General features: G+C 42.2%; 4 protein-coding genes and 1 pseudogene across 5 annotated transcripts in view; 4 read left to right on the top strand and 1 right to left on the bottom strand.

The window, feature by feature from the left end:
• LOC111189189 (tripartite motif-containing protein 16-like) overlaps positions 1-21678 on the top strand; it is a 141308-nt gene that overhangs the window by 10470 nt on the left and 109160 nt on the right. The gene's annotated exons all lie outside the window — the stretch shown is intronic.
• LOC125782604 (tripartite motif-containing protein 16-like) overlaps positions 1-21678 on the top strand; it is a 132413-nt gene that overhangs the window by 22302 nt on the left and 88433 nt on the right. The window lies entirely within an intron of this gene.
• Positions 1-21678, bottom strand: part of LOC111190048 (polyunsaturated fatty acid lipoxygenase ALOX15B-like) — a 153587-nt gene that overhangs the window by 93674 nt on the left and 38235 nt on the right. The window lies entirely within an intron of this gene.
• Positions 3785-14245, top strand: LOC125782633 (tripartite motif-containing protein 16-like; annotated as a pseudogene).
• LOC111196323 (tripartite motif-containing protein 16-like) lies at positions 16617-21014 on the top strand. Its single transcript, XM_049467153.1, has 6 exons — positions 16617-17255; positions 17545-17640; positions 18038-18271; positions 19249-19408; positions 19922-19981; positions 20118-21014. The coding sequence occupies exons 1-6, from the start codon at positions 16665-16667 to the stop codon at positions 20648-20650; spliced, it is 1674 nt and encodes a 557-aa protein (XP_049323110.1). The 5' UTR covers positions 16617-16664; the 3' UTR covers positions 20651-21014.

Here is a 21678-nt window from a genome sequence, read left to right as displayed (position 1 = left end):
ATCCACTGTGAATTCTCTACTGTAGTATTAGAAGGTCCTGTAGGAAATCTTAAGACCATTCATACAACTATTGCCAATAGTGTTCTCTCACCCATCCAATACATTAAATTCAGGTGTTTTTCACTTCCATGGCCACAGGTCTATAAAATGAAGCACCAAGAGTTGGATATAGTGGTATAAAGCATGTCAGAACTGGACTCTAGAGCAGGGGAGACATGTTTTCTCTGCCTGGCAATCTGATGGACAAGTCTGGGTTTGTCTGACTGTATTTTGTGAAGTGTAAAGTTTGGTGGAGGGGGGATTATGGTGTGGGTTGTTTTTCAGGAGTTGGGTTTTGCCCCTTTCTTACAGGTAAGGGAGCTCTTTGAGAAATTTCAACTTTGCAGGAACAGCAAATGATTGCTCCATCCTGTTCCTGCATGACTGAACACCAGTGCACAAGCAATGTGCATAACGACATGGATGAGAAAGATAGGTGTGAAAGAACTTGACTGACCTGCACAGAGTCCTGACCTCAATATTTTTATTTATTTCATTTTATTAAGTATATTCAAAAGTGCGTTCTTAAGCTTCATAGGTTTAGTTATGCAAATTCAATAGTTCAAATGATCTTTTCACTGCACTATATATGCAGTGTTTCTGGTGACATCTGTTGGTGTATTTGAAGTATATTTTACTTCACTTTACAAATGACATGCTAGCGAGGTTATTTAGCAAGCTGACTGCACAAAAACTTCATGCAGTTTTGCAGTATATAATTACTTTACAAACCCAAAGAACACTTTACTACAGTAGTGAAAAAAGCTAAATGAAACCATTATTTACTTTGCACTTTATATTTTTACTATTTCTATTCGATTGAAAACACAACATATTTTAAGTTTTGTCTTGTCAACTTTAGTAGAGAAGAGTAATAAGAGTAATAAGGTCAAAAAAAGTAATGCTGTGATTTCAAACAAATGATTTGGTGCAAAAACAGCAACCACAAAGCTTATAGTGTGTGGTGTCACTAATAGAATAAATCAGACACTAAATTGTTGAATTAGACAGATTTAGATCTTGAGTTTCAGCTGAGCAGTTCATGATCAGTAATTTATCTGTAGTAATACTCAATAAGTAATTAACTGAGTAATTAATCAGTACCATTGGTAGTTATTAATAGTGATTTATACGTTAATGTAGCACTGTTCATTACAGTGTTTCACTGTATTGATGCTGTTATTCTCACTCACTGTTACACGGCACATGATGAAAAACAAAGCCATAAAGAACTGTTTTATACACTCCCCTGCCACTTTATTAGGTTTGACTAATAAAGACTGGTTCGAGCTGATAGAACGACAACAGTGACTCAAATAACCACTCGTTAAAACCGAGGTCTGCAGAAGAGCATCTCTGAAACACAACACGTCTAACCTTCAGACTGATGAGCTACAGCAGCAGAAGATCACACCGAGTTCCACTCCTGTCAGCTAAGAACAGGAAACTGAGGCTACAATTCACACAGACTCACCAAAACTGGACAGTAGAAGATTGGAAAAACGTCACCAGGTCTGATGAGTCTTGATTTCCGCTGCTCAAAATTTGGCGTCAACAACATGAAATCATGGATCCATCCTGCCTTGTATCAACGGTTCAGGCTGGTGGTGGTGGTGCAGATGGTGTAGGGGATATTTTTCTGAAACACTTTGGGCTCATTAGTACCAATTGTTTCAATGCCACAGCCTACCTGAGTATTGTTATTGACCATGTCTATCCCTTTATGACCACAGTGTACCATCTTCTGATGCTACTTCCAGCAGGATAATGCACCATGTCATAAATCTCAATCCAATAGAGCATCTTTGGGATGTGGTGGAACGTGAGATTCACATCATAAGATGTGCAGCCGACAAATCTGCAGCAACTGTCTGATGATATCATGTTAATATGGACCAGACTCTCTGAATAATGTTTCCAGTACCTTGTTGAATCTATGCCACAAAGGATTACGGCAGTTCTGAAGGCAAAAGGGGTCCAACCCAGTACTAGCAAGGTGTACCTAATAAAGTGGCCAGTGATTGCATGTCAGGCCTCCTTTAGTGAAATGTGAGATCACTATAAAAGACTGAAGCTCCTCCCTTCAAAATGGTGACAGATGTGCATCTACTGTTGCTTTGTCTTGATCCTCATATGCTGTTTATTATGAATCACAGAGAAACAAATAGACCAAATATTAACTTCAGCAGAGAGAGTTTAATACCTCCACTCATTATTTAATTAAATCTTCTTTTTTGCAGTCAGAAACATATTGTGTAAAGAGACTTCATTGTGTGATTATAAACATGTAATTCATCAAGCACGGTGAGTTACGTTAGATAACACTGTACTAATTTGCTGCCAGGAATTCAATACCTCCCTACATTATTTAATTAAATCTACTTTTTTCTGATTGCAGTCAGGAACATATTGTGGGATAAAGACAGTTTATTGTGTAAAGGTGTGATTATAAACAGGTCATTCATCACGCACACTGAGTTACGTCAGATAACACTGTGCACATTCACTGCCAAGAATCATTATCTAACTTAATGATGATCACATGAACATCTGTTCACTTTTACACTTTAAAATGTAGCTTCTTTAAGACAATACATACACATGCACTGTACATAAACTCCAAATACATTATTTCCAAAACTGTAAAATGAACTGCTTTTATTGTCAGAGTGGGTCAGATATTTTGGTATCCAGTTTATGATCCAGGATGAGCAGTAAAGATCTGCTCTGTAGAACAAGACATAATGAATTAAATTCAGAGTTCAAAGTTGAACAGCTGGAGCTATTTTTATGCAAAGTCTCAGACTGATGTCCAGATGTTTGTTATGGTTATGAAAAATGTATTGTTCATAGGTCGGGCAATCTGACAAATAGACCTAACGTCATGCACAATCAGTAATGTGAGAGATCACTGTGAACATTAGGTGCCAACACCCATCACCTGGTCTATTTTTAGCTTTATGGTGTTCACATGGACAACACTTGAATTCAGCACTTTAACTGATAACAACCAGGTAACATTTCAGCACTGCCCAATGAAAAACAGACATCTCCATTTTTATTGGTTTTAGATATTATTACATCATTAAATACAGCAGCTGTCCTTCATCATGTCAACATTTAATGATAAATGGACCAATCAAAATGCTGTTTAGTGTTTAGAGTAAATATTTTTTTTTAATTATCTTCAATTAAAATTGAAGAAGGTACTTTTCCTGCTCCTAAAAATTGCAGTTTAGAGGTTAGAGGGACTTGATTTGCACATAAAGCTAAATGAACTAAAAATAAACATAAGAATTTTATTCATTGTCAGACTTTGTAAAAAAAAAAAAAACATTGACACAGAAATGATGATTCAATGTGTTTAGTAAAGATCTGTAGAGTTGAACTTGAATATTTAGAACTATTTGATCACAGTGTTAACCTTGCATCCAAAGTAATGATCCAGTTGATTCCAGATGTTTATCCTGATCAGCATTGTTGTCATTGTATTCTGTGTTTATACTGTATTTATGCTGCAGAACAGCAGTAGAGATCTGGTGATTGTCTCTTTCAGATTAATGCATCTGATAAACTGATAATCGTCTCTCAGAAACACAGAAAAGTAGACGAAACCAGGCGGGAGCATCTAGTGTTCTTCATAGAGTCCCAGTTTCACTGATTTCAGCATCAATATTTTAATCATTGTTTCTTATTATTATGTACAGTTATTGTGTTAACCACGTGATAGTTCCACACCTGGTTAAACAGTCACACAGTGCTGTTTGCACAGCACAAGACTTTTAATATCACTCCTACTAAAAGTAGAAGCTCAAAGTGCACTGATCTCAGAGTGCTGCTGCTGCTCTCTCTCTCTCTCTCTCTCTCTCTCTCTCTCTCTTTCTCTCAGTCTGTGAGAGCAGTAAGATGGCAGAGGCCAGTATTTTAGTAGATCAGGATCAGTTCAGCTGTTCAGTCTGTCTGGATCTACTGAAGAATCCAGTAACTATTCCCTGTGGTCACAGTTACTGTATGGTATGTATTTACAGACACTGGGATCAGGAGGATCAGAGGGGGGTCTACAGCTGCCCCCAGTGCAGAGAGACGTTCACTCCGAGGCCTGTTCTACGCAGAAACAACATGCTGGCTGAAGTGGTGGAGAAACTGAAGAAGACAGAAGTCCGAGCTGCTTCTCCTGCTCACTGTTACGCTGGAGCTGGAGATGTGGAGTGTGATTTCTGTACTGGGAGGAAACGTAAAGCTACGTTGTCCTGTCTGACGTGTCAGGCCTCTTACTGTAAGACTCATCTACAACCTCACTATGAAGTTCCTGCATTAAAAAAGCACAAGATGATCACAGTCTCCAAACAGCTGCAGGAGAAGATCTGCTCTCAGCATGATAAACTGATGGAGATCTACTGTCGTACTGATCAGAGCTGCATCTGTTATTTGTGTACGATGGATGAACACAAAGGTCATGATTCAGTTGCAGCTTCAGCTGAAAGAATAAAAAAACAGGTGAGAGTTTAGTTTGAAATATTATTGTAAAGGGAAGTAGAGTAAGAGTAGAACTGTTAAAGTGGTAAGAATGTGTTTGTTAAACTTAGATACCATCCCGACTGCTGGTCTTGCCCAGAATCAGAACCCTGATGTTAATCACAAGATATGCTCCTCATGATCCTTAATTTCTACAAACTAGTGAATATAGTCTACATAATAAGACTCTGAGAGCAGGGCTCGAGACTTTAACAGGGAGAATCACAGGAAATGATGTAACATAATAAAGGTCATATTTTCTGCAGCTTTTTCTAATTTTTTTTTCTACACCATGAAAATCTCTGATCATCATACACAGTCCTAAAGCTCTAAGACAACACGCCCAACACCCATTCATAAACACTGAAATGTAGTTTATTTACTTACAGCCACAACTAAAGAAAATGCTGACAGATTTCCAGCAGAGAATCCAGAGGAAAGAGAAGAAGCTGCAGGAGGTGAAACAGGCTGTGGAAAGTCTTAAAGTGAGTGTTAAGCAGAGATCAGCTGGAGCAGCAGTTTAACTCCTCATTTAGACTCTCCTCCACTCACAACCATGGAGTGATAGATGAACTGAGTCTTCTGTGTTTGTTCTAACAGCTCTCTGCACAGTCAGCAGTGGAGGACAGTGAGAGAATCTTTACTGAGCTGATCCGCTCCATTGAGAAAAAGCGCTCTGAGGTAACAGAGCTGATCAGAGATCAGGAGAAGACTGAACTGAGTGCAGCTGAAGAACTCCTGGAGCAGCTGGAGCAGGAGATCACTGATCTAAAGAGGAGAAACACTGAGCTGGAGCAGCTTTCACACACAGAGGATCACATCCACTTCCTCCAGGTAACAAACACTAACCTACAGGAACCTGTTTTAATGCTGATGAGGATCCTGCTCCTGTTTAAAGAATATATGAAAGTAAAAGAAACAATAACAGAGACAGACTGACTTGTTTTCTCCACCTTAAGGATAAAAACATACAGTCTGTGATGGAGAAACTATAATGGAGGTGATACTGCATGACTGTATCTTGTACATTATGCTCTGCAGTGTGAAGAACAGATTAGAAAGCACGTCAAATTTAACTTTTCTTTAATTTTGTTCCATTTTTTTTCTTTGTAGAGATTCCAGTCTGTGAGTGTCTTTTCTGGAGGTGAAGATTCACCCAGCATCACTGTCCATCATCATCATCATCATCATCTCTCATTTGATGGAGTGAGGAAATCTCTCTCTGATCTGAAAGAGCGGCTGGAGGAATTCTGCAGGAAGGAAATCAGTGAAATCTCTGATCAGGGTAAGATAGATCCAGTTATGCAGGTGAAAATACACGATGAACTAAATATCACTAGATAATCTAATCAAATTTAATATATAATTGTTTATTTTGGTAGTGATTAGATGACTAGCTAAGGAAGATGCACCTCTTTATCTTTTATTTATCCCAATGCAGTGTAGCTAGCATTATGTTGCAGAGCTGTACAATAGAATGTAGGGTAATTTACCACAGCATGACTTAGATAAAACTCGGATGTGAGAAATCTCAGAACATGAAATGATGACCAATGAGTCAGAGCTTAGAATTTAAAATATATTAAAGTTTACTTGAAAAATAGTTTCAGCATTACAGATATATAAAAGGAACAAAAATTAATAGATATATATTAGAAAAGAGTAAAAGTACATCAACGAATAAAATCTCGATAGATCAACACATTGACAACCCAGAGAGAGAGAGAGAGAGAGAGAGAGAGAGAGAGAGAGAGAGAAAGAAAGAGAGAGAAAGAAACTAAAGCCAGTCGAGGGCCAGAGAGAACTCCTCAGACTTCATCCAAGCAGTTATACATTTTGCAAATGACGTGATTGGACAGAACTTATCAATACGATTACGTCAGCAGAGTCCAGTTAACAGCATGTTGTCCAGTTTTAATGACGTGATCCGCTCCAGCCTGTCTGAGCAACAGGTTCTTATCATGATGTTGTTCAGCTCTGTGTCCTTCATGAACACAGCAGACAGTCCTTAAGTGTCCTAAAGTCTGTGAGAAGATGAAACAGTGGAAAAGAGTGGATGGAAAGATCTTCTGGCCTGTGCGACTTTACGGCGTGTAGAACAGGCATGCGCTGGCTATGTGAGGAGAGGTTCCCAGCACTTCACTCAGATAGCTTGTTGTCTCCTAGTTCATATGCACTGGTCCCAGAACAGCAGTGAAGCTTCTCTGCCACTCAGGGTCACGTTCTCCTCACAGCTCTCACTGTTGATGAAAACACTCTGACCTTCCTGATTCCTGAAAAAGTAAAAACAACCTCCAAAGCCTTGTCATTGTGACAGTTAAAAAGAGAGCAAAGATCATAAGGTTATTAAGTGAATTATAATGTGAACAGTAAAAATAATAACTGTATTGTCATGTCTTAGCCCTGTCTCATGTCTCTGTGTGTGTCCCACGTGACCTGTGCCCCTGTGTCTCAGTACTTTTCCATGTGTTTCTCATTTGTAGCTCCGCCCCTGCCCCAGGTGTTTCTAATTATAGTGTTTCCTGTTTCCTTATATAGCCCTCGTCTACCACTTTGTCTCGGTCGGTCTTTGCACTAACCCCTGTTGTTTGTCTCTCCGTGTCTCTTTGTTATTTCTAGCCTTAGCCCTAGCCCTAGTTCCTTGTGTACATCTTCTTGTTTCTTGTTCCCTTTTAGTTCCCTGCTTAGTTTATCTATCCCTGCCTAGTTTAGCCTCTTGTTAGTTCCTTGTATATTACCCTGCTTGTGTTTATTAGTTTATTCCCTTGTTTACATATCCCTGCCTTGTTTAGTTTTGTTTATTTCTTGTTTGGTTTTTCTTTATTATCATCACTCGTTTGTTATTGGTTATTTTGTGTTTCTTTGTTACATGTTTACTTGTTCCTCGTTTCCTTGTTTCTTTGTTATTTATTTAATAAATTATTTATTTATATCGTCCTTACCTGCACCTGTGTCCGCCTCCTCGTCTCCCTGCCTGGGTCAATCGTGACAGAAAGACCGACCTCAACATGGACACAGCAGGTTCTGCGTGGACTGGCACCAGAATGGCGATTCGCCGTGCTCCTTGCGGGACCCCGGCGCAGGACACCTCGAGGCCTCAAGGACGCCGCAGGCCTCGGGGTAGGCGTTCTAAGGGGTCCCGCCAGCCTGAAGAAGACCCCTTTTCCGGGGAGGATTTTCTTGGGGGGGCGCTAAGGGCTGGTGCGGTTAGCCTCGGTGCCTCCGTGTACCCGAGGCTAAAGGAGCGGGATCCGTGGGACTTTCTCGGGTGCGCTCCCAGTAGCTCCGAGGACGAAGAGGAGCTCTACCCTGCACCAGTTTGTGCTCCGTTACCGTTTCCCCCAGGGGCGGTGCTCTACCCGGCTCTCGGCCGCACAGCTCCAGAGGCCGTTCCGACTCCCGTCCGATCCCCTGCAGCCAAGGTGCGCTCCTCACCGGCGGTTCCAGAGCTAGCTTCCCCGGTGGCTAAGGCGTTAGCTTCCCCAGCGCCTCCAAAGCTAGCTCCTCCCGCGGCCAAGACACTCTCCTCTTCAGCGGCTAAGCCACGCTCCGTGACTGCTGTGAAACCGCGCCCCGAGATCCCCGCGGTAGCTGCCGAACCGTGCCCCGTGATTTCCGCGGTAGCAATCGAGCCGCGCTACAGGAACTCCTGCCCAGCGAGCCAGCCGCGAGCAGAGACTTTCCCCGCGCTTGACTCAGCTGGAGAGAGTACTAATCCAGTCCGGGATTTTACGGCTACCGCACTCTCAAGCCCCACAGCTGCAGCGCCAGCACCTCAGGCTGAGGAGCTGGTTTTCATGGCGGCTGCAGAGCTGGATTCCGCCGCTGCGAACCAGCCTCTCTCTGGGACTATCTCCGCGGCAAATCAGCCGCGCTCTGGAACTCTCTCCGCGCCGGACTTTACCGGCGGCCCCGCGCTTTCTGCTTCTACAGTCTCTGCCGGCGAAGCTGCAGCTCCGGTCCGGGTTTTTATTTCAACCGCAGTCTCAAGCCCTGCTGCTGCTACGCTGGATCTGCACACACCCAGCTCCGAAATTCTCTCGGCGGCCACGCCCATCTCCGAGGTATCTTCGGCTGCTGAGCCACGCCCCCGGACTCCTGCCGTGTCTGCAGAAGCTGCTCCAGCCTCCGTCTCTGCAGAAGCTGCTCCAGCCTCAGTCTCTGCTCCAGTCTCCGTGTCTGCTGAAGCTGCTGAAGCCTCAGTGTCTGCAGAAGCTGCTCCAGCCTCCGTCTCTGCAGAAGCTGCTCCAGCCTCAGTCTCTGCTCCAGTCTCCGTGTCTGCTGAAGCTGCTGAAGCCTCCGTGTCTGCAGAAGCTGCTCCAGCCTCCGTCTCTGCTGAAGCTGTTGAAGCCTCCAAGTCTGCTCCAGCTGTTCAAGCCTTCAAGTCTGCTCCAGCTGTTCAAGCCTTCAAGTCTGCTCCAGCTGTTCAAGCCTTCAAGTCTGCTCCAGCTGTTCCAGTCTCAGTGTCTGCTCCAGCAGTTCCAGTCTCAGTGTCTGCTCCAGCAGTTCCAGTCTCCGCGCCAGCACCAGCTCCCGCTGCCAGAGTCGCCGCGCCGCCAGCACCAGCTCCCGCTGCCAGAGTCGCCGCGCCGCCAGCACCAGCTCCCGCTGCCAGAGTCGCCGCGCCGCCAGCACCAGCTCCCGCTGCCAGAGTCGCCGCGCCGCCAGCACCAGCTCCCGCTGCCAGAGTCGCCGCGCCGCCAGCACCAGCTCCCGCTGCCAGAGTCGCCGCGCCGCCAGCACCAGCTCCCGCTGCCAGAGTCGCCGCGCCGCCAGCACCAGCTCCCGCTGCCAGAGTCGCCGCGCCGCCAGCACCAGCTCCCGCTGCCAGAGTCGCCGCGCCGCCAGCACCAGCTCCCGCTGCCAGAGTCGCCGCGCCGCCAGCACCAGCTCCCGCTGCCAGAGTCGCCGCGCCGCCAGCACCAGCTCCCGCTGCCAGAGTCGCCGCGCCGCCAGCACCAGCTCCCGCTGCCAGAGTCGCCGCGCCGCCAGCACCAGCTCCCGCTGCCAGAGTCGCCGCGCCGCCAGCACCAGCTCCCGCTGCCAGAGTCGCCGCGCCGCCAGCACCAGCTCCCGCTGCCAGAGTCGCCGCGCCGCCAGCACCAGCTCCCGCTGCCAGAGTCGCCGCGCCGCCAGCACCAGCTCCCGCTGCCAGAGTCGCCGCGCCGCCAGCACCAGCTCCCGCTGCCAGAGTCGCCGCGCCGCCAGCACCAGCTCCCGCTGCCAGAGTCGCCGCGCCGCCAGCACCAGCTCCCGCTGCCAGAGTCGCCGCGCCGCCAGCACCAGCTCCCGCTGCCAGAGTCGCCGCGCCGCCAGCACCAGCTCCCGCTGCCAGAGTCGCCGCGCCGCCAGCACCAGCTCCCGCTGCCAGAGTCGCCGCGCCGCCAGCACCAGCTCCCGCTGCCAGAGTCGCCGCGCCGCCAGCACCAGCTCCCGCTGCCAGAGTCGCCGCGCCGCCAGCACCAGCTCCCGCTGCCAGAGTCGCCGCGCCGCCAGCACCAGCTCCCGCTGCCAGAGTCGCCGCGCCGCCAGCACCAGCTCCCGCTGCCAGAGTCACTACCCACCCGGTTCCTGCTCTCAGAACTTTGTTTGGCCCCAGGTCCCACGTACCCAGGCAGGCACCGAGGTCCCCTGACTTTGTCCCCAGTACTGTGCCCAGGCTGGTTCCTTGGACTTCCCTTCAGACATTTGCCAGTCCTGGGCACCCACCCGTGTTTCTGGTCCCCATGTCTCTCCCTGTTTTGGTCCCTGTCTCTGTTTACGTCCCTGTACCCGTGTCTGTCTCTGTCTCTGTTCCCGTCCCAGTTACAGTGTTCGTTTCTGTCCCTGTTGATGTTCTCGTCCCTGTTCCTATGTCCGGTCCCGTCCAGTCTCCGTCCCCTGTCCAGTCTAGTGTCCAGTCTTCGGTCCCGTCACCTGTCCAACCCTTCGTCCAGTTCCCTGTCCAGTCTCCGTCCCCTGTCCAGTGTCCTGTTCTGTCTCCGTCTTCTGTCCAGTCTCCGTCCACCGTCCAGTTCCCTGTCCAGCCTCCGTCCCCTGTTCTGTCTCCGTCCACCGTCCAGTTCCCTGTCCAGTCTCCGTTCCCCGTCCAGTCTCCGTCTCCTGTTCAGTTCCCCGTTCAGTCTCCCGTCCAGTCTCTGTCCTCTGTCCTGTCTCCGTTTCAGTCCCCGGTTTCGTCTCTTGTTTTCCCCGGCCTCTCCCCGCCGCCAGCCCCCGGGGTTCGTTTTTACGCGCCTCGGGAGCTGCGCGTTTAGGGGGAGGCTTCTGTCATGTCTTAGCCCTGTCTCATGTCTCTGTGTGTGTCCCACGTGACCTGTGCCCCTGTGTCTCAGTACTTTTCCATGTGTTTCTCATTTGTAGCTCCGCCCCTGCCCCAGGTGTTTCTAATTATAGTGTTTCCTGTTTCCTTATATAGCCCTCGTCTACCACTTTGTCTCGGTCGGTCTTTGCACTAACCCCTGTTGTTTGTCTCTCCGTGTCTCTTTGTTATTTCTAGCCTTAGCCCTAGCCCTAGTTCCTTGTGTACATCTTCTTGTTTCTTGTTCCCTTTTAGTTCCCTGCTTAGTTTATCTATCCCTGCCTAGTTTAGCCTCTTGTTAGTTCCTTGTATATTACCCTGCTTGTGTTTATTAGTTTATTCCCTTGTTTACATATCCCTGCCTTGTTTAGTTTTGTTTATTTCTTGTTTGGTTTTTCTTTATTATCATCACTCGTTTGTTATTGGTTATTTTGTGTTTCTTTGTTACATGTTTACTTGTTCCTCGTTTCCTTGTTTCTTTGTTATTTATTTAATAAATTATTTATTTATATCGTCCTTACCTGCACCTGTGTCCGCCTCCTCGTCTCCCTGCCTGGGTCAATCGTGACATGTATATATAAATGTATAAAACATTTAAGAATAAGACCCTTCAAGAATAACAGCAGGCAGCCAATAAACACCAAGTTCAAGTTCATTAATACACTACATCTTTACAGACACAGAATGACTCTTTAAATACTGAGATACGAGCTAAAATGTTTATTTAACATGCACAAGCTGAGGTTAAGCTAAAAGACATTTTAGCTACATATCCTCTAACTTTCTGTAGATTTCTGTGTCTGTATGCGATTATTGAGGATATGAAGATATCTGTCTGCATTATAATAAAGAAATGTGTTTATTGTAGAATTTAACCTCCACTGAACATAATAAATGATCATAAATGATGAATGATCTACAGTAACATGCTGTTTACAGGTTCTACAGTATGAATTTGTTCATTATACAGTAGGAATGATGTAAAAGCAATAGAAACTATCTACAGTTTAGGCCAATAAGTGTAAAACACACAGCACTAAAACTCTACAAGTCTAGAGAAAAACAGATCATCTGAAACAGTGATTACATGTTTATTGTAACGCCAGGTAGTAAGGAGTGACGCTAGCTGAGTAAAATGTACAAACAGGTTAATTAACAGGCAGACAAACAGATACAGCTAACAGTATAGCCAGGCAAACAGTAATCTCACCAGTAACAGAAGACGTAGTCGAATAAACAGTCCAAGTTCGTAACCGAGAGACAGTCCAACAATACATCAAACCCAGAAGGGGCAAAACAAAAGACATAAACCGATAATCCGAAAAACAAGGTCGTAACGAGAAGGCAATAATAATACAAAGGATAACGCTTAGAATGCAACAGAAGTCGACAATATCTCGCGGTGTTTGTTTACAAACGGATGCCTTAAATACCGGAGCTAGAAAAGAATGATCCGGAAGTAACTCAGAACACAGGAGAATCAGAGCGTTGGAGCGTAATGTGATTGGGTGAAGGTGAACGGGTGCTATTGACGTCATACTTAATGGGATTTTGGGAAATGGAGTCCGGTGGTGTGGAAGGAGAACAAGGCGGCGTGACATTTATAATGTAATTTTTTTTTTTTTTGTGATTTGGTGTTTTCTGTTACAGTTTCAGATCTTTGGATGATTTTACCATCAGAGCCAAAGAGCAGAGAAGACTTTATGCAGTGTACGTACAACACACACACATCCAATGTTCCTATTGTAGTATTACATGATAGAATGTGAATTTGTACATTTGTTCTTTGAAACATATCAAACATTTGTGTTCTTTAATGCTCTGACTTTAAATAAATCAATGTTTTTTTCCTCTTCAGATTTCCGTCACCTGACTCTGGATCCCAACACCGTAAATCAGTTCCTCAGTCTGTCTGAGAACAACAGATTGGTGCAGAACAGTAGAAAAGTGCAGCCGTACTCTGATCATGCAGAGAGATTTGACTACTGGAAGCAGGTGTTGAGTAAGGAGAGTGTGAGTGGACGCTGTTACTGGGAGGTTCAATGGAGCAGTAAGGGACATGAGGTCTCCATATCAGTCTCATATAAAGGAATCACCCGAAAAAAAACGGAATAAAGAGTGTTTGTTTGGACACAATGATCAGTCCTGGAGTCTGCAGTGTTTTCCCTCTCTCTCTTTCTGTCACAACAACACTGAGACTGAGATCTCAGCTCCTCCATCCTCCAGAATAGGAGTGTATGTGGATCACAGTGCAGGAACTCTGTCCTTCTACAGCATCTCTGATACAATGACCCTCCTACACACAGTCCACACCACATTCACTCAGCCCCTCTACGCTGGATTTGGAGTGGATTCAGGATCATCTGTGAAGTTAAGTGATGAAGATGATGTTGGTTTATCTGGACGTTAAGAAGCATTAGTGTTTCCTCGTTCATAAACACGGACTATTGGTCTAGTTTACTGTTTGTGTGCATTACTGTACTTTTCTCTCATTTGAATTAATTATAGTGTTTTAAATCATTAGTGTCTCATAACCCATAAACCAACCAACTAACTAACAGGAATTTACAGGATGTTGAACTGTAAAGAGGAGGGGATTCAGGCATTTTTCTCCAGATTTAAATAAAAAATGGACAAAGGTTTCCAACATGTCATGTTAACATGTGACTCTCATGATGACTGTATGATGATTTCTGCCTTCAAAACGCAAAATCTGAACTTCTAACAAGCTTAAATCATATGTTAAACACACCCACACACACCAGCAGACTCCTACTGATCTGTTCTCTCTGTAATACACTGAAATCTGATCATTAATATTACATGTTGTGATGGCTCCCCCTTCTGACCACAGTAGGAGGTGCACATGGACAGTTCAGCACACTGTGCTTCAATAGGCTTTCGCTAAGCTCCGCCCCCCTGAATCAGAGCTGATCAACAACACTTTCCTCAGGACCTGTTAGAGCTGATTTTAAGACTCTGAGGTTGTTCTGTTCATTGTAAAGACTCTGTGTCTTCATGTGAGTTCTGAACATTGTTCTGTATTGTTTCTTGTGTTTGACTCCTTGCTTGATTATTTTGACTGTGTGTATTGATTTTTCTTAATGCTATGGGAGATACAAGCTTTCTTCAGTACCATTCAGAAAACCTATCATATGATCTGTAGCTACTCATTAATTAACAATAATGAACTGATTTAAAACTTTAGGTTTAAATTCTCTGTGTTGAAGTAAGAAGGTGTTTATTCAGCCTCTTTTTGAAGACATGAACACTGCTTGATGTGATGTTACTGATGATAGCAGGAGAAACACAGGTAATCCCATCAGTGGTTTAGAAAAATATATTTTAATAAATATTTTAAAGTTTGATTAATAATGAATCATAGTGAAATATGTTCCATGTTTTTACAGCAGCTATACTTCCAAACTAAAACCTGCAATCTCCTCCCAGCTACTGTATGTTTAAATACTAACCATACTGTGAAATAAATACATATTTTTTTGTTATATATTTGTATATATATTGTAAAAATCAAATATGATAAACACATATTTGTGTGTTCATTTAAAAACAAGAGTGAACCTGTTTTCTGAACATGTATCTGGATCATAGCTGAAAGCAGACTGAACAGAAAGCTGTCTGGAGTTAACAGTGTAAAACTGATACCAAACTTTAATTGACTAACTAGAAATTTAAGAACTGTTATAATATAGAAATACATGCAGCGGAGAATGAGAAAATTCATATTCTACTGGATGTGGAAGAATGTGGTGTATTATGATGGGAGCAGAAAGGAGAAATAATAAAGTATGAACATATATTTCTGAAATTTACTTGATTACGTCTTTCATTTGAATGCGTTTTACCTTTACTTCTACTTATTACATTTGAATATTGGTATGATCCCTCCTCTGTCCCGTAGTTGTGGAATCAGTAATGTGTAGCATATTTTAATAAAACCAGTAAAATCAGGTAAAAGAAACGAGGAAAAGGTAAAAGAGCTAATACACTAAACTTCCCTGAACAAAAACTAAAATACGTTGGGTGTTGACAGGAGCAGATTTGGAAGTTCTGGGGCCCTAAGCAATGTTTTTTTTTTTTCTGGGGCCCTGATCAAATGAATTCTTTTGTATAGCAAAATGCAATATTCAGGGTTCATACACCTTTTACAAGGTAAATTCAAGCACTTTTTTAAGCACTTTTAAGGCCCATTTTCAAGTTTTTCCAGCTTTTAGCTGTAGTAAATTAATAATAACGGTGATATCTCAAAACTGCGATTCAGCGATAATCAATATATCGCAATATATCCACACTCTCAGTATTGTGTTTGGCAATAGCATAAGGAGATTAAAGTAGAGCAAAATAGGTTTTATGAGATCGACTCATTCCACAGCGCTGACGCCGGGCAAACAGCCCCGGAGATCGTCTCGTTCCAGATGTTTCATTTCTTGCTGCTGTAAAAAAAATTTGTGTACTTTGACAAGCTTTCTGTGCTGGACTTCCTTTCCTTAATTTTCTTTCTTTTTGGAATTCGCTGGGATAAGACCGCTTCATGGTTGTGCCGAAGTTACCTTAGTCTACCTCACCTAGCTTAATTTGCCTGTACGGTGTCTCTTGGGTGTCAAACAAAAAAGAAATAATGCGTTTCCTTTTGGCCAGCAGGGGGCCCCCTGATCCCTGGGGCCCCAAGCAATTGCGTGGTTTGCGTGGTGGTAAAATCCCCTCCTGGGTGTTGAAGCCCTTTAGCCTAGGGAAACTAAACAGAGTAGAGTATAAATGTAAGTTAGAAACTGCAGTTAAAATACCTAAACACAAAACACATCCCTAAAACAAAGAGTTAAACTCATTAAAACTAACTTAGAAAACATTCAGTTAAAATAGTTATAATAGTATTTCTAACGTAAGAGATTTAAAACCAAACTAAAACCACAGTACGTAGTGTAACCACAGTCCTCTCTCTCTCTTAACTAACTGTCCCTGTCAGAAGGAGCCAGGCAGGGAGACGTGGAGGCGGATGTAGGAGCAGGTAAGGGCGTAATTTATTAAATATATAAATAAACAAAGAAACAAACCAAAATAAATGAGTGAATAACGATAACATACAAACAGGGAGGCTAAACAAAGAAACAAACTAATAACTAAAACTAGACAGAAATAAACTAGACAGGGCAAGGAAAACAAAGGAATAAACAAGATACTAACAAAGGAAACAAAACTAGGATCAACAAGAAATAAACAAGAAGAAAAACAGAACTAGGAACATGGAACTAGAACTAAGAGTAGAGAAACGCTGAGATACAAACGACAGGAGTTGGTGCAAAGATCGACCAGAACAAAGTGACAGAGGGGGACTATATAACACACAAGGGAAGTGGAAACACCTGGGGCTAGGGGGGCGGAGCTACAAATTGACACAGGTGGAAAAAAGTACTGAGACAGAACACAGGGGCACAGGTCACGTGGGACACACACAGGCACGAGGACAGACAGGAAACAGGGCCAGAACATGACAGTCCCAAACATTAAGAACTGAGAGAACTGTATTTAAACCTAAAGCCTTATTGATCTATTATTGATCTATTATTGATCAATTCTTCCCACCACCAAACTGCTGACCTGAAGGAGGGATTAGAACTCCTCCTCTTTTCTCTCTCTCTCTCGTTCTCTCTCTCTCTCTCTCTCCACCTCTTTCTGTCTCACTCTCCAGTAAACAGAGAACCAGGAAGACACTCCTACTCATTTCAGAGAAAACGAAACTCACTTACACTCTCTCTCTCTCTCTCTCTCTCTCTCAGTCTGTGAGAGCAGTAAGATGGCAGAGGCCAGTATTTCAGTAGATCAGGATCAGTTCAGCTGTTCAGTCTGTCTGGATCTACTGAAGGATCCAGTAACTATTCCCTGTGGACACAGTTACTGTATGGTGTGTATTAATGGCTGCTGGGATCAGGAGGATCAGAGGGGGGTCTACAGCTGCCCCCAGTGCAGAGAGACGTTCACTCCGAGGCCTGTTCTACGCAGAAACAACATGCTGGCTGAAGTGGTGGAGAAACTGAAGAAGACAGAAGTCCGAGCTGCTTCTCCTGCTCACTGTTACGCTGGAGCTGGAGATGTGGAGTGTGATTTCTGTACTGGGAGGAAACTCAAAGCCATCAAGTCATGTTTGGTGTGTCTGGCATCTCTCTGTGAAACTCATCTTAAACCTCATCTGGAAATTCCAGCTTTAATCAAACACAAGCTGGTCAAAGTCTCCAAACAGCTGCAGGAGAAGATCTGCTCTCAGCATGATAAACTGATCGAGATCTACTGTCGTACTGATCAACAGTTTATCTGTTATTTATGTACGATGGAGGAACACAAAGGTCACGATACAGTCTCAGCTAAAACAGAAAGAACACAGAAACAGGTAATTGAATTAATTTCTAGTTCTGTAATATTCAGCATGTGCTCTTTACTGATTGTCTGATCATGTAAAAGTAAATGAGTTCAGAGAAAGAAAGATTGAGATTATATTTAATGTAAACTGGTGAGACTGGTTTAGTCAGCCAACACCCTTCTACCAGTCTTTCTTCATCTTCACAACACAAACTACAGACAGTACCAGAGTCCATTACAGAAACAATAAACTTCAATCTTCTGATTAATAATTCACCTCCTCTCTCACACTTCATAAAGAGCTGACTTTGTTTATCCAGAGTGAAGTGAAAGATATGCAGAAGAAATTCCAGCAGAGAATCCAGGAGAAACAGAAGAAGCTGCAGGAGGTGAAACAGGCTGTGAAAACTCTTAAGGTGAGAAGAGAACAGAGAACATCTGGAGCAGCTGTTTCACATCACACTCAGTGTACAGACACACTGCCAATGAGAAGTAACTCATCTACAGTTAAAATGAAGAGTGTGGAGAAACAGCAACACTCAGATTTAATGACCTGTAGATCCTCTTCAGCAGCGTTCACCTTCCTGTTACATTACCCAACGTCTCTTCAGATTAAGATCATGAACTGCAGCCCTTAAATTCTCCTGTTAACTGTAATGATACACATTTACATTCATTATTAATATGATCTATCAATAATCAAAAGATGTTCAGATCCTGATGCAGCAATGCAGCCCCAAAACAGGATGCTCCCTCCACCATGCTTTACAGTCAGGTTTTTTTTATAAATGTTTTGTGTTTTGTATATAACAGCTCTCTGCACAGTCAGCAGTGGAGGACAGTGAGAGGATCTTTACTGAGCTGATCCGCTCCATTGAGAAAAAGCGCTCTGAGGTAACAGAGCTGATCAGAGATCAGGAGAAGACTGAACTGAGTGCAGCTGAAGAACTCCTGGAGCAGCTGGAGCAGGAGATCACTGATCTAAAGAGGAGAAACACTGAGCTGGAGCAGCTTTCACACACAGAGGATCACATCCACTTCCTCCAGGTAACAAACACTGATCTGATCTACAGAAACACCTGATCCTCAGAAACATTCTCACACTCCTCCTCATAAAGTTTAATAAAAAGATAATAAATATTTTATTTTAGTCTGTGTTTCTCAGTCCTTAAGTAGTAAAAGAGGGAATTTATCACTGCAGATGATTTTAATCTTTTTCTAAGAAACATTGAGAAGCTGAAAACTTCAGTGTGAAATCCAGTTCATTTTAATGGTGTTGGTCAACAGTCTTCAATCAGCAGATTTTACTGCATAATGTGCAAAAGAAACACAAGAAAATGAACTAAATCAACAACATTTAATGATAAAGCTTAATTCTCATATTTTAGTTCAGTTATTCTCATCATTTTGAAGAACTGATACTATCAGCTGCTGAGAGTGAAAATAATAAAGAAAAATTAAAGGAAGAATTAATTTTTACATTTTAAATTATCATCATTAATTATATTCTGTTAATGTGTTTCTGAGATATACTCTACCTGATCATTTAAAGATATTAAAGGTAAGACACAGCAGAAACAGGTAAATTAATATTTTACAGCTTCAATACAGAATCATTTCAGCAGAACTACTGCAGTGTTTATGAGGAAAATCACCCCAATGTTATAAAACCTCACATTCACTGGAGAGAAAGAGTGTAATATGCTGATACACGTTTAATAGAGCAAATGAACATCATGTTTCTAACAATGTAATAATTATGAATAACAGTTGCTCAGTTATGACTCTGATTTTACCACATTTACTGACTATTTTATAAAAAATGGAAATACTCTTTTAAAGGATGATTTACAGCATGTTTTTACTGTCGATCCATTTTATTAAATAATGATCTATTATTTAGTAACAACAAGAAAACTGATCTTTATTTTTCAGATTTCTACAAATTGTTACCACAGTATTACCTCATTACTACCTATTGATTACAGATCTGTAAAGTAAAGCTCTATTTTCACTCTCTGTAGAGATTCCAGTCTGTGAGTGTCTCTTCTGGAGGTGAAGATTCACCCAGCATCACTGTCCATCATCATCTCTCATTTGATGGAGTGAGGAAATCTCTCTCTGATCTGAAAGAGCGACTGGAGGAATTCTGCAGGAAGGAATTCAGTAAAATCTCTCCACAGGGTAAGAGGAGGAGATCTGATCTGAAACACACTGAAGATCATGTGACCCTGATTAACATAAATCCACAGTATTACTCAGAATAAATAGAAGATGATTTTATGTAGTTTTGATGGATAAAATATTAAAATTACTCTAAATTTCTTTATTTTTAATCATATTATAAGAATCTCTTCAGGGCTTCTATAGAGAGTCCAGAGCTTTTCTCCAATCAGCTCCCAGCTCACCTGCAGCAGCTATACAGTGTTATTAATGCTTTATTACAGGTGTTTAAAAAAACATTAACTAAAGTTACACAGAGACATTTTGTCTATTAGAAAAAGCACAACTTCTGTCTGAGCAATAAACTACATTATAACACATATTATAATTATTAAATACAAATGTAATGAATGCAACAAATTCAGATATTTTTTTTATAACCTGAAAGATGATTATATATCTGTAACTGTTTCTTTCTGAATAAAGAGTTTTCTTCATTCATTCTGTTGGATCATTTGGTTTCTGTTTCCACAGTTTCAGCAGTTCAGATGATTTTACCCTCAGAACCAAAGACCAGAGGAGACTTTCTACAGTGTAAGTAGAAATAAACACCTCAGTGATCTTTAAACACTGAATAAATATACAAGAAAGAACATTTTCAACTTTAATATCAATGTTTATTATGTGAAGAAGAAATAAATAAAAAACTTTTTTCTCTTTTATCCTTCAGATTTCTGTCGACTGACTCTGGATCCAAACACAGCATATCAGAACCTCAGTCTGTCTGAGAACAACAGAGTGGTGAAGGGCAGTAAAAACGTTCAGAGTTACTCTGATCATCCAGAGAGATTTGACTGCTGGTGTCAGGTGTTGAGTAAGGAGAGTGTGAGTGGACGCTGTTACTGGGAGGTTGAGTGGAGCAGTACTGGGGGATATGTGTACATATCAGTATCATATAAAGGGATCAGCAGGAAAGGACGGGGTAATGAACGCTGCTTAGGACACAATAATCAGTCCTGGAGTCTGCAGTGTTCTCCCTCTCTCTCTTTCTGGTACAACAACACTGAGACTAAGATCTCAGCTCCTCCATCCTCCAGAATAGGAGTGTATGTGGATCACAGTGCAGGAACTCTGTCCTTCTACAGCATCTCTGATACAATGACCCTCCTACACACAGTCCACACCACATTCACTCAGCCCCTCTATGCTGGAGTCTGGATTAATTGTTCTGGATCATCTGTGAGATTTTGTGATCCACAATAAAGTGAAAGTAGTTCAGATGATACAGAAAAGAATTGTGTTAAGAATAGAAATGTGTGTTTATTCTGGGACACTGTAGGGGGGGAGGGGTTGTTTTGGGGGGGGGGGGGTTAGAATGGGTTTATATGGAGGAGTTAGAGGTTATAGGTGTTATTTTGGTGGGCTGGTGATTTTTGACTGGTGATGATTTTTAGTTGATTATTTTGTTGATCTGTATCTGTATGTGTGAGAGAGTGTGTGTGTGTGTGTGTGTGTGTGTGTGTGTGTGTCTTTGTGTGTTTTTTGTCTCTTTAAATTTATTTTAAGTTTCTTTATTGACTTTATGGAGTGAATTTTGTGGCAGAAGTGTTACGTAATAAAATCTGCAGTCAAATTAAAAAAATGTTGCAAATTCAATATATACTTGACTATTATACTTTGCAGTTATTTGAAAATTATTTCAGTTTGGATTTTGCAAGTCTTTGCTTTTATTTTTGTATTTTTGTGAATTTCCTGTGGATTTTTTCTGGCTTTTTCTGATAAAGAATTTTGCTTCTGGAATTTTTTCTTCTGCTTCAGTTTTTTACTTCTAAATTTTGGCACACTTTTCACGGGTGGGCGGGGCTTAGAAGAAGTCGTTCCCCTTGAATCTCCATTGGTCAGTTGGGCCTGCCAGTTTCAAGGTAATAATATATATGTAATATAATAAATATATATATATTTACAGCTGCAAATATATATTTGATTTATATTTTTTCTCTTTTGAATTTGCAGCATACAATTTTTCCTTTTGATTCTTAAAATTATGATTGTGTATTTTATTTTTTTGTGTTAAACTTTTGGCGCAAAATGTACTCCATAGACTTTAAAACACAATAAATCTTCATAACCAAAAAAATGTTGATACAAAAAAACAAGATGCAAGGTTTTGTTCTGACAGTGATATAATGAAACAATTGAACTAAAAAGTCTGACAGTAAAAATCACAAACTCTTCAATTAAGAAATAAAATTGATATTTTATTTTATATTAATAAAAAAAGTTTGAGATGA

This window comes from Astyanax mexicanus, chromosome 1 (genome assembly GCF_023375975.1).
Source record: "Astyanax mexicanus isolate ESR-SI-001 chromosome 1, AstMex3_surface, whole genome shotgun sequence".
Taxonomy (NCBI): Eukaryota; Metazoa; Chordata; class Actinopteri; order Characiformes; family Acestrorhamphidae; genus Astyanax; species Astyanax mexicanus.
Note: the sequence above shows the minus strand (reverse complement) of the source record. Positions and strands in the feature narration are given on the sequence as shown.

Excerpts from the sequence above, each read along its gene's own strand:
- LOC111196323 (XM_049467153.1), top strand. The coding sequence starts at position 16,665 with ATGGCAGAGGCCAGTATTTCAGTAGATCAGGATCAGTTCAGCTGTTCA. Across the intron at positions 17,256-17,544 it reads CAGAAAGAACACAGAAACAG|AGTGAAGTGAAAGATATGCA; the intron begins GTAATTGAATTA and ends TTGTTTATCCAG. Across the intron at positions 18,272-19,248 it reads ATCACATCCACTTCCTCCAG|AGATTCCAGTCTGTGAGTGT; the intron begins GTAACAAACACT and ends CACTCTCTGTAG.